The sequence below is a fragment of the Hemicordylus capensis genome, chromosome 5 (assembly GCF_027244095.1).
Source record: "Hemicordylus capensis ecotype Gifberg chromosome 5, rHemCap1.1.pri, whole genome shotgun sequence".
Lineage (NCBI taxonomy): Eukaryota > Metazoa > Chordata > Lepidosauria > Squamata > Cordylidae > Hemicordylus > Hemicordylus capensis.
Genome location: NC_069661.1, coordinates 26,170,246 through 26,182,317, shown reverse-complemented (window position 1 = coordinate 26,182,317; position 12,072 = coordinate 26,170,246). Strand labels below are relative to the sequence as shown.

General features: G+C 45.5%; 1 protein-coding gene across 8 annotated transcripts in view; it reads right to left on the bottom strand.

Annotated features, from left to right (window-relative positions):
• The window catches only part of GRID2 (glutamate ionotropic receptor delta type subunit 2), a 1,329,997-nt gene that overhangs the window by 190,260 nt on the left and 1,127,665 nt on the right, over positions 1–12,072 (bottom strand). For all 8 annotated transcript variants that reach the window (XM_053253719.1, XM_053253720.1, XM_053253717.1 and 5 more), the window contains one exon: positions 1,816–2,011. In XM_053253719.1, the coding sequence (XP_053109694.1) occupies positions 1,816–2,011 (196 nt within the window). The remainder of the gene's footprint in view (positions 1–1,815; positions 2,012–12,072) is intronic.

Genomic DNA, 12,072 nt, shown 5'->3' with positions numbered 1-12,072 from the left:
GGAAGGGAATTCCACAAGCTTATTAAGCCACTTGTGTCAGTAACAGACTATTACAATATGGAAGTTCTTTGGTTTGCTGAGCTGCAATCCAGAAATTTGAGTTGTAGCTTTAAAACTGTCGATTCAGCAGGAGAGACCAGCTGTGGTTTCTCTAGTTCATAGAGTGTGGGCGGTCAAGACGTGAGAGTTGGTTTAGATCCGTCTGTCCTGATGGGGTTACACTCCCTCTGAAAGATCAGGTATGCAGCTTGGGAATGCTCCCGGATCCAAAACTCTCTCTGGATTCTCAGGTTGAGGCAGTAGCCAGGAGTGCATTTTATCAGCTTTGGCTGATACATCAGCTACGCCCATTTCTGGGAGTAAATGACCTTAAAACAGTAGTACATATACTGGTAACCTCCAGGCTTGACTACTGTAATGCACTCTATGTGGGGCTGCCTTTGTACATAGTCCAGAAACTGCAAGTGGTACAGAATGTGGCTGCCAGGTTGGTCTCTCGGACAACCTGAAAGGGCCATATGTAACACCAATTCTGAAAGAATTGCACTGACTGCCTTTACGTTTCCGAGTGAAATACAAAATGCTGATCGTTACCTATAAAGCCCTGAGCAGCTTATAAGGATGTGCAAGCTGGTTTGCTTCAAGCTGGGCTTGACATTGAGCTGGCCCAGTTTGGGTGGTCCGAATTGAACTGGACCAAAGGGGAGTGCCGGTCAGAGTTCAAACGGGACCAGCCCCCAGTTCAAAAGGTTGCGGGCGAGCTCAGATATACTTGTAAAAGAGAGGCCTTGAGGAATCCTTGCAAAAACAGATATTATAGGAGAAAAGATTCCTTTATCTTCTTCATTTTTCACTCGATGGGACAATGCTTCGCCTAGCAACCACCTAGGACCATATGGTTCCTTGGTTGGGTGAAAGGCCCAGCTGGGATAAAGTAAAGGGGGCATACCTAATCCTAATAGTAAAGATGGCAGGTGGGGTGGGGGGTAGCAAAAGAAAGTGGCCTCCATCGGCCACAGAGGAGGATGTGGCGGAAAAGCGATGAAGGAGCAGTGGAGGTAGTGGGGTCATGGTGTCTCCCCCACTAGCCTCCCAAATGACAGTCTGATTTGGCTGCGACCCAAATCGGGCCTCTGCACATGTTGAGGCCATTTTCGTGACCCCCATGCATGCGCAGAGGCCATTTGCATCACCATGTTATATCTCTATCTCTATCTCTGGTCCTGTATTTCATCTCCATTTTGCCCCTATTGTCACTGGAGTCCTGCTTGCTGCAGATGGTAGAGGAGGAGAATGCATGGCAAAACTTGAGAAGGAAAGAGCAGAACAAGCTGTCTCCTGCTTAATCAGTAGTTTTAAAACTTCAATGCATATTTCAGGCTTGAACCTTATTCTTCCTAACGAGTCTGCCCAATCTGACTCTCTGAGCAAGCCTTCTGGCTCTTATCCAACCCTCTGTGCATACAGTAAAAAACCGTTTCCTTACAAAGCACAACAGATAAAGCAATCAATACGCACACATTAAAAAGACATCTTTGTAAATTGTTTTCTGTTTTGAGGGGGGCGGGGGTTGAGTTTTGATTTTTCATTTGAAATGACAGGAAAGTTGCTGAATGAAGCACTGTCAATTCCCTATGCTAAATTACAAGAGACGACCACAAAACACCTGCCAACATCAGTACAAGATGATGATTTAACATGCTGTTGCATGTCAGACTCCAGCTGTAGAGAATGCAGAATGCCATTTGCAATGAATCCAGCACATCAGAGGAACTTTTCATATGAGGAAGGAAAAAGGTAGATCATGGCCCCTACCTTTTGAATGCCAGCTTGGGATTCCTGCACGTTATTCTCTGAGCCATTACTTCGGTTAATCATCTGCCACAGCTTAGAATACATGTTGTTCTTCTCAAAAGGATTCATCCCTTTCACCCGAACATGCTCATAGACTGCAGAATCCAGAACAGTGCCGTAAGGAATATCAGCCTGCCTGGAGAGATCCTGGAGAGACCTGAAGAGTTGGCGAAGACAAGAAATGCAAGAGTCATGATTCCAAATATTCAGGCTACTGGCAAGCAAAGGGCAACATGTAATACAACAGCTGTCAAGTTATGTTTATTTTGTTTTATTTTATTCTTAAAAGTCAAAGCAAGGCTAAGAGAATTACCTTTATATTTAAGGCACAAGGGAAACTATGGAGCCGGAGGAACAAGAGAAGAAAGATAATGGATTTTTCAAACAAAAGAGACCTACAGGAATCAGGGCACTACTAGGCATTTTATTTTAAAGGGCAAAATATGAGCTGGGAGAGGCGATGTTTACAAGGTTATTTATTTAATTACGGACTACCTCCACCTTTCAGATTCCAAGATCACCCCAGGTCGTGGCTCATATTATCTTAACAACAAAAAATTAAAACAATCCTCAGTGGTTTGAAATCATTAAAAAGAACAGTAAAACCACAGAAAGAGCTAAAATCCTGATAGTGCAAGGCTTTGCCCAATCAAAGGCCTTATGAACCCAAAACACTTTACAAGGCCAAACCAGATAATACCTTAAATGTGTGATAATAATGTGTGATAAATGTGTGATAAATGTGTGATAATACCTTAAATGGTGCTTGGGAGAGGAATATCTTTTTTTAAAAAATTAAAAAAAAAAAAAGCACGCACAGTTTGCGGGGGGGGCACGATCCAGATCGTCATCGAGGCTCAACAGAGTGCTGTTAAGCATTTCTACCTGTGCTGCTTCCCTGCTGAAAATGACTCCTAAAGCGCCTGTTTGCTTCATGTCAGACCATTAATCCATCTAGACGGTGTATTGTCTATACTGACTGGCAGTGGCTCTCCAAGGTTTCAGGCAGGATTCCCTCCCAGCCCTGCTTGGATATGCCAGGGACTGACCCTGGGGCCATCTACATGCAAAGCAGATGCTTTACCATTGAGCAGGGGCGGAGCCACCATTGAGTGGATGGGTTCAAAGAACCTGGGCTGCTGCCAATCAGGGGCTGTGCCTGGTGCCCCAGCCACACACCCTGCATCCGATGTCAGATGCAGGGGGCGTGGCTTCACTCCCAAATACTGGCCAGTGCTGCGTTCACAGTGTGGCAGGGAGAGCATTCCTGGCCACGCTGCGAATGTGGCACTGGCCGGAATATAATCCCAAATAAGGCTGCAGTAGCATCTGACGTCAGACACAGGAGGCGTGGTGGGGGAGCTGCCGGTGGGAGGAACATGGGCCTCTGGCTGGCTTCCTCTGCCAGTGCCACTGAGCTACCTACAGTCCCATCCCTGAAAGATCAGTGCTCACACATCTACACATGCCATCATCTCTCACACACAGTAGCCTCTTTTCATAATATTGGTATCTCACTGTCAGCAAAAGAAGTGGCTACCATGCCTCAGAGACCCATGAAATGGGTTCTAAGTTGAGCACTATGAACAATTTGTTGGCTCAATGGAGTGAAGGGAAACAAAATGAGACAAAGGCACTAATGATGGATTTTGATGCTATTCCTGCTTAAGCTACACTAATATAATCACGAAAAGCTTGATGATCGTGTTAGGTTTTGATGTGGCCAGCTCATCACAAAATGATTTAATGTGATGACCCATGGATAGGGCACAATAAGCCATATCAGGCAGAGGTTCACCTAGATAATTTTGGATGCCCCCCTTCACCCACTCATTCAGTATTTTTTAATGCAACCACACCACCCGGGACAGTCTAAAAAGGATTTGGGGGGCCCCAGGGTGTGTGGAGACTCTGGACTTCGGCCCAGGAAAATACATTTTTCTATCCTATCCTTACTCTTCCAGGGAGCTTAAAGTGCAGGGTGTATGGATATCCTCCAGTGCGTATGTGTGCACAAACATGCACACACACACTTTTTATGCTCACAACCAACAGCCCTGTGAGACCTGAGCTGCTAGGCTGAGAGATGGTGACCCAGTGAGTGGGAATCTGAACTCACCTCCCAAGTATCCTAGTATGACACGCTCACCTTGCTCCTTACTAGCTTGCCAATTGTTTTGTCAAACCAAGGTGGTACAAATAATTTGTGGTAACTTTTATTGTGCCCTACAGCAAAATAACAAACTGGCCAGGGCAGTATTCTCTTTAATTTTTTTCATCTGTGTGCGGAATGAGTTTTGTTCTGGGTGGCAGTATCAAGGCAGTGTGTGTGCATTGCATTCAGAGTGGGTCCTTCCTGTTTCAACCTAAGCGGGATCTAAAATTAACTGAGCGGATTCAAAAAAACTTGTGAGCGTGTGCCCATGAGCACACTTTAGAGAAAACACTGGGCCTGGGTAGTTATATAAATGATAAAATTTGCACCTGAAAATCCGTGATTTGCATTCATACAGCAACTAAACTCTGTCTGAAATAGCCATTTTATATAACTAAGCTCTTACGAATTAACTACAATGATCACAAAAGCATGGTTTTGCAAGTGAGGCAGGACAGAGAAGGAAGATGGTTGCTGAAGGGGACAGGATTTGGGTACTGAGCTTGAGACTGCTGATAACCTTGAGACTGTTTTCAATCAATACTTGGATAATGGTTTGAAGAGCCACTGCTGTACCTGATGGGATGCAGATCAAAGATGGGCTAAAAATACAACTCAGTGTGCCCAGATCCAAGTTTCACGGTTCCAAGTTTCATTGAACATTCAGTGTTCAATGAATGTGGGACACTGCATCGACTGCCCCCCCCATATTCAATTGCAGGTGGGAAAAGAGCTTACACATATATAGTGAACTGTACACATGTGTAGCACAGCAAATGGGAACTCTGAAAAAGCTGGTTTTCTGATTGCACAGAGGAAGTTGTATAAGCATGGGCTTTATTCCATATGTCAAAGAAACACACATTGGTTAGTGACAGGGTTTGCTGCTGCCATTCTGTGAACAGAAGACACTTCCATTTTGCAAAGGGGGGGATTTACATGGATCCCCCTTCCCTTTGCAGCCCCCCCATCCTAAGATTTCAGGACCTTCTAAAACAGGATGTCATGTGGCCTGCAGCAGAAAAAGAAGGATAGGTGAAAACCGCCCCTTCCTTTTGTAGGGGAAGAATGGCAGTTCAGTCCCCAAATAGCAGAGCAAACCCAGTTTGGTGAGAAAGTAGCAAAGCAAGAGGTCTTGAGACAGGTTTTTTTTTTTTAGTATTGAAGAACTATAAAGATTTATTTAAAGAAAGTTACAAACAAATGTGAAAAAGCCTGCAGCTTCTTTCTCTCTTCAGCTCATGGCTGAAGAGAGAGACCAAAACAGCCATCCATCTCTGGAGAGACAAAGTGGAGACTAACACTGGAAGAACAAGGAGGGGCAGAGTCCAGCACTTTTATCCATGACCCTAACCCACCTACCCACAGTGTTCACTCTGAGACTTTGCAGCTGAGAGCTGATGCTGCCAGGGTCCTAGCTCCAACACGCTTTGTACAATGGAAGTGTTTCTGTTCCTGGAATAAATATTTAGGATCGAACTGTTACACCCTCCGTAAGTGTTTACTGAATGCTGAATGTCACATGGAAAGGGCTCTAGACATAAGCCCCAAATTTTCTTCAGAAATGGGGAGGAAATAATCTTTGGTCTGTGCCTTGATGAGGAATTTGTGATTCAAACACCCACACAGCAAACAGGGAAGCTGTGCTGCTCCATATTCTCCAAGATTCATTTTCATGAAGTGGGGATTTCTGGACTTTTTAATAGTCCTCTAGCTTCTTTATTCCCAATGCATTTTCAATATACTCCTGACAATTTATTTTTTCACAGACACATGCAAATTAGATCTCTTTGTATATGGGATTCCGAAATACCACTGGCTCCAAATCAACGTTCAGATGGTCTCAGAATGTCTGCAGACATGACATATTTCCCTCTATTTACCATCCTTGTGGACCACTTTACTTTTTTTGATGACATTCATTAGACTTGCTGAAGGACTACTGAAATCTAACACCTAGGACCTATTAAGGCTTCGCTGGCACAAATTAGCTTTATGTAAGTGCACAAATCTAACCGATGACACTTAAGGACAGATAAAAGGGCTGGATGTTTGCAGACTTTTAAGAAGCTAAGAGCAAATTACAAAATGTCCACTTACACAGTGGAACATGGTAACACAAACCTATAAGGTTACCGGGCACATTGTATTAGTCTGATGAGTATCCAAGAGCTGTGCAATGTCTTGTGTCCAGGGGCCATCAATGCAAATGCACCCCAGCCTTGTGCACATCAGTACAGTCTCCTTCTACCAGCTCCCTCCATTGAACCACCACATCCCAGCAGCTTTTTAAGAACACAAGCATCACTCCAGAGAGAGGGGGCAAGGGGGGCAAATGCCCCTTCAGACAAGTAGCTTGCCCCCCTACTGCCCCCCATTTCTGTTTCAGAAATCTAATTTGCGGGACACAGCTTGCCCACACCTAAATGCATTTTGCCCCTTCTATACCTCCCCCCCGACCCGGCACCATCACTGCAATAACATAAAACTAAGAGATACAGTGTGGCAGGGGGTGGGGCAGGGTGTGATAGAGTATTGGACATGGACAGGGGAGACCTGTGTTCAACTACCTGCTAAACTATTATGTTCATGGAGTAGCCTTGGGCCAGTAACTCTAGCCCTGTTCAGGCATAGTGCAAAGTGTAGATGCTGCACTCAACGTACCGTGTCTTTGAGAGTGCAACTGGAAGCGCTGCATTGACATACCCTGAAACCCTGATCTCCACACTTGCAGCTGTCTAGTTACAGGAATGCTGGTGCCCCACTGTTCTAAGCATGGGGAGAATCCTTCCGCAAGTATAGCATGAAGTATGCTTCAAATAGACCACCTAATGGCACAGCGGGGAAATGACTTGACTAGCAAGCCAGAGTTTGCCGGTTCGAATCCCCAGTGGTATGCTTCCCAGACTAAGGGAAACACCTATGTCATGCAGCAGTGATATAGGAAGATGCTGAAAAGCATAATCTCATACTGCACGGGAAATGGCAATGGTAAACCCCTCTGGTGTAAACCAAAGACAACCACAGGGCTCTGTGGTCGCCAGGAGTCGACACCCACTCAACGGCACACTTCACCTTTTATGCTTCAAGTGCTCTAAAACACAGCAAGGAAGGGAGGGGGTTCAGAGTGTGTCAGCGCAGAGGCAGGGCTTCCAAGCATGTACTCAAGGGCACTATGAGTAAGTACAGCATCAGCATCCCCAATTTGTATAATGCCAAAGAGGGCTACCCCAGCCTACTCTCCCTCACAGGATTCTTGTGGGGATGCAATGAGATGATCTTCTACTACCACAAATAATTATATATCACTTTTCAATGCCAGTTCTCAAAGCAGTTTACATAGAAAAATAAATGTTTAAAAATGAGATGGTTCCCTGTCCCCAAAGGGCTCACAATATAATAATAACAAACAGAAGATAGACACTAGCAGCAGCCGCTGGAGGGATGCTGTGTTGGATTTAGATAGGTTCATTGCATGGTGAACCCCATGCACTTCACTCTGCACTCCATGGAGGAAAGGGCAAGATGCACATGTGACACAGCAATGACCTATGCTCTTCAGAAGAAGCATTTGGTCTCCAACAGTGGACATACATATGAAGACATTAGGTTGACTTATACTATTGGTCAGTATTTACATTGACTGGCAGTGACAGAGTTTCAGGGAGTGTTGGTCTTTCCCATCACTACCTGGAGATGCCAGGGGCTGAAGCAGGGCTTTCTGCATGCAAGGGTGATGTTCTTATGGCTTCTCCCTTAAGAAGAAGCTCCCTTGGTTCTGCCTTGGGAAGCTCCCAAGCAAGGCATGAAAACTGTAATGATACTTGCCCTATTCTGTGCCTGTTGAAACCAAAGGCACATTGCTTTGAGTTCTTGGGGCTAGATTTGGCCTGTCATGGTTAATAACCAGTGATAGACTAATGTCTTATCTATTGTCTTGGGCATCCTTATAAGCCTCTCCCCTCCCCTTGATGCTCTCAGAATACTGGACAGGACAGTGCACCTCACTGTGTATATAAATGCGATCTAATATTGAGGTTATCAAAGCTTTGAGACAATGTGATGGAAAGCACCATAAAATGTAAGCTATTGCAGTTTCTAATTTCATGTTGCCACTGCTTCTCTTCTTCAGCTCCTGACAGAGTTCTCTGCAACATTGTATATCATAATGCCCCATATAATTGTAAATGTACTTGCTGTGCACATTAGGGTATGGTGTAGGAAGAAGCTGTTCCTATCTTCCCAGTTCCTAATGAGAACACCTTGCAAATGCCAATAAGTTGCTCACAGAACTCAGTGTGGCCATATAATTCGCCAACATAACAGCCAACGCAGCAATTTCCCTACATGTATTTCTGTTAGTATAAATGATAGATGCAACAGATGCTGCAGAATAGTCCACTGGGAAGGAGCAATGGGAAAAATTCCCTGCACATCTTAAGACTCACGAAGTTGTTTTCATCTCTCAAAAGGCAAACCAAAACAATGCCATAAATGGTTTCCATTTTCCATTTTGATAGGAAAACAATAACAGAAAGCGATAAATGAAACATGATTGTTAATAGAAGATTAGGAGATAGAGGAGAAAGAAGCTGGCAACCTACACCTCAGTTTTCCTTTTAAACATGGCTGACTACTGATTCTATCAACAGCAAATATAAAGTTTTCAATAGCTCCTGTAAGGATAAGCCTCTGATCAGCCCCTCCCCTCCCCTCCCCTCCCCTCCACTAAAGAGTAAACCAGAAGTGAATCCTGTCCTGACTGACAGGCTGGTGACCTCCAGGGATCAGCCAATCAACACCAAGTGGGTGGGACCTAAAAGGCTATGAGGCTGGAAGAGAAGGGTTTCTTTGATCAGAAGCAGCTAGGCTGGACGTGAGAGAGGGTGGGCGGAAGACTCAGTGAGGAGCAATGGAATTTTGCTGCCTCATGGTCAAAAGCTAGCCTGGAGAATTCTCTCATGGAAGGACATCTGCAGATCCTTGAGAGACAGGATTGCAGGAAGCTTGAATTCTCTCCTGGAGTTTGGGGTGGGTTCAAGGGGGAAGGAAGCCAGGGCTTTTGGCTTCTGGAAGTTTAGCCTAGAGAACAGTTTGTTAAGTCAGTTGGCGTTAGACTCTTATTTTCCTTTTGTGTGCTCTGTATATCCCTGCAACTGATATATTGTTGTTTTACTTAGAATGTAACTAAGAAATGAATAGCCTGCGCCCATACATCCAACTAGGGTGTTAAAAGAGTGTTGAAACTTTAAAGGTTCTTCTGTTATTTTCTTGCATCCATATTCTTTGCACCTGGGTAACCACAATTTTTAAAGTGTGCCACTCCAATATAAGCAGGGGTGCTTTTTGGAAGGAACCTTGTAATCTACTGAGTATTTTTACCTGTAACTAAAAGCTGAGAAAGCCTCAGATGGAAACTGTCTGTAGTATTTTGAATAAAGTTTATTTTTCTTTTTGTTCTTTGCAAATTTTAACCAGCCACTTTGAGTGGATTATTAACTCAGGAAATGGGCGGGGGCTGGAAAGGAGTTTACTTTGGTGCAAACAGGTCTCAATTTGACCATTCATCAGCTACCAAGTTTTCTCACCATATGTAACATTGCATGTGGAAGGTTTCTGTACTTTACTGAAAGTACAGAAATTGTCTCTTTACCATTAGAAAAGGAGAGTCTCCCTCAAATTCCACCCAAATCTCTCTGTGTGTGTGTGTTTGTGTGTGTGTGATTAAACACTGTAATAATTGGGTTGCGGTGGCAGCAAATTAGCTACTGGAGAAACAGGAAAGTCTAAAGGAACAGCCTTTGTGGGTGAAAGCATAGAGAGGGGATGATGCAGCATTTATTTATTTCCCTCACGTGGGCTTGCCTTAGGACAAAGGCTGAGTTAAATCTGCTACATCTCTATACAGGGAAAAGGCATGGCTAGGAATAAATGGCACTCTCCTCCCTTTCCATTCCAGCTGAAGTCTGCATGATTAACTTTGGTTTCTATTACACTTGCTTTTGTGAAAAGTCCACACAGATTTTTCCCCATCACCAAAAAACACGAGCTTTTGCCCAAACATAAGAAATGGTTAGAATCTGTAGACATCTCTGTATTTTACAAAATGTGATGAGGAGTGGGAGGGGTCCAGGACCAGGTATTCATTTCAACGTGTGACAAGAAAGGAATTTGGTACAATCCCTACACATGGCTCACGCCCAGTGGCTTAGGGAGGGTATAAAGGTAAAGTGTGCCATCAAGTCGATTTCAACACCTGGCGCCCACTAAGGGTTTGCATGGAACTGGCTGGCCTGGTTCGGTTTGAGTCCAGATCAGACTCCAACCAGACCGGGCCAGTTCAGCCCGGCACCCCCTCAACCCCGCCCCCCCGGTTCTGCTCGGTCCAGGGGTGGGTGGGTTTGCAAACATTTTTTTTAATTTTTTAAAAAAGATTGTTACTTACCCCCTTCAGGGGAGCTGTTGGAGGTGGTGGTGGTGGGAGGTCTGCGGAGCTTCCCTCTCTGTCTGCTGGCCTCCCTTACAGCCTAAACCCACCTGTTCAACTGGCTCTTCATCTGTTTGGGCCTTCCCCCTCTGGCGTGTTGGCCATTTTGGAGGCCTCCACGCCTGCAATTGGCCTCTGCATGACCCAGGCCTTGCAGAGGCCACTTGCGCAGGCACGGTGGCCTCCCAAATGGCCACTGTGCCAGAGGGGGAAGGCCTGAATGGGCCATAGAGCCAGCTGAACGGGCCAATTTGGGCTGTAAGGGCGGCAAGCGGCAGGGGGGGGGGGCTCCACAGACCCTCCCGCCAACAACTCCCCTGAAGGGAGCAAGTAACAAAAATAAATAATAAAAATAAATAAATAAATATAAATAAATAATTTTATGTATGTATGTATGTATGTATGTATTTATTTAAAGTCCGAACTCCCCAAACAGTCAGGGGGTGTTCGGTCTGGGGTTGGACCGAACAGGGGATGGTTCGGTTCAACTCCGAACCATCGAACTGAACAGGTTCAACGTTGAACACATTCGACATCAAACCTGTTTGCACATCCCTAGTGCCCACAGAGCCCTGTGGTTTTTCTTTGGTAGAATACAGGAGGGGTTTACCATTGCCTCCTCCCACACAGTCTGAGATGATGCCTTTCAGCATCTTCCTATATGGCTGCTGCCCAATATAGTACCAGCAGGGATTCGAACTGGCAACCTTCTGATAGTTAGTCAATCATTTCCTGCTGTACCACTTAAGGTAGCTAGGGAGGGTATAGGTGGCCCATTTTGGGGCCATTTGCCATGCCCTCTGTCCTCCTTCCTCCCTGAAACCCGGCGGCGGCCAAACACCTTCTTTCCTGCTACACAGTGCTCCTTCTCTTCCACCGTGCACATGCAGCAGCACTAGCCTTCCTGATGGAGCAGCCTGGGTTAGGCTGCCTGCCTTTCAGCTGGCCGCCATGCACGAGTTCAGCTTGCCACCATGCACACACAGCAGCCATCTGAGTGGTCGACACGGCAGCTGACCATGCGTCGTGCCAACCAGTCAGCTGGTCACGTGGCAGTCAGCTGAGCAGCGGGGACAGCACAGTCTACCCTCAGGTGCTCTGTCAGGGAAGCCGCTGCCACACGTATGGTGGGAGAGAAGGAGGGGGGTGCCGCCAGGTGCCCGTTGCAGTGAGAGCAGTGGCCTGGCAGCTGCTGCGTATGGGTTCTTTGAACCCATGTGCACAATTACAGCTCTGCCCCTGCTCACGTCAAGACTGGAAGCACCGAAAGGAGCACACATGATCTCCACAACTGAAAGCAACTAGCCATCAATGAAATCAATGAATACACACATAAAATATGAAGAAACCTTTCTGGCAGGATTGATGTACCTTTATCTTTCTGGTTTGAGGACCAGCCTCCAACCTGCTTTTGTATCTTTGGTAGGTCTGCAGACTATTTTATATTGATCTCATTCCTCTTTAGTTGTCAGGCTTCTCCAACGAATTCTAGGAAATATAGCTTGGCAAGACTGCTGAGAAATCTCAGTTCTCACCACACAGAATTACAGTTCCTGGGGAGAAGTAATGCGTACTA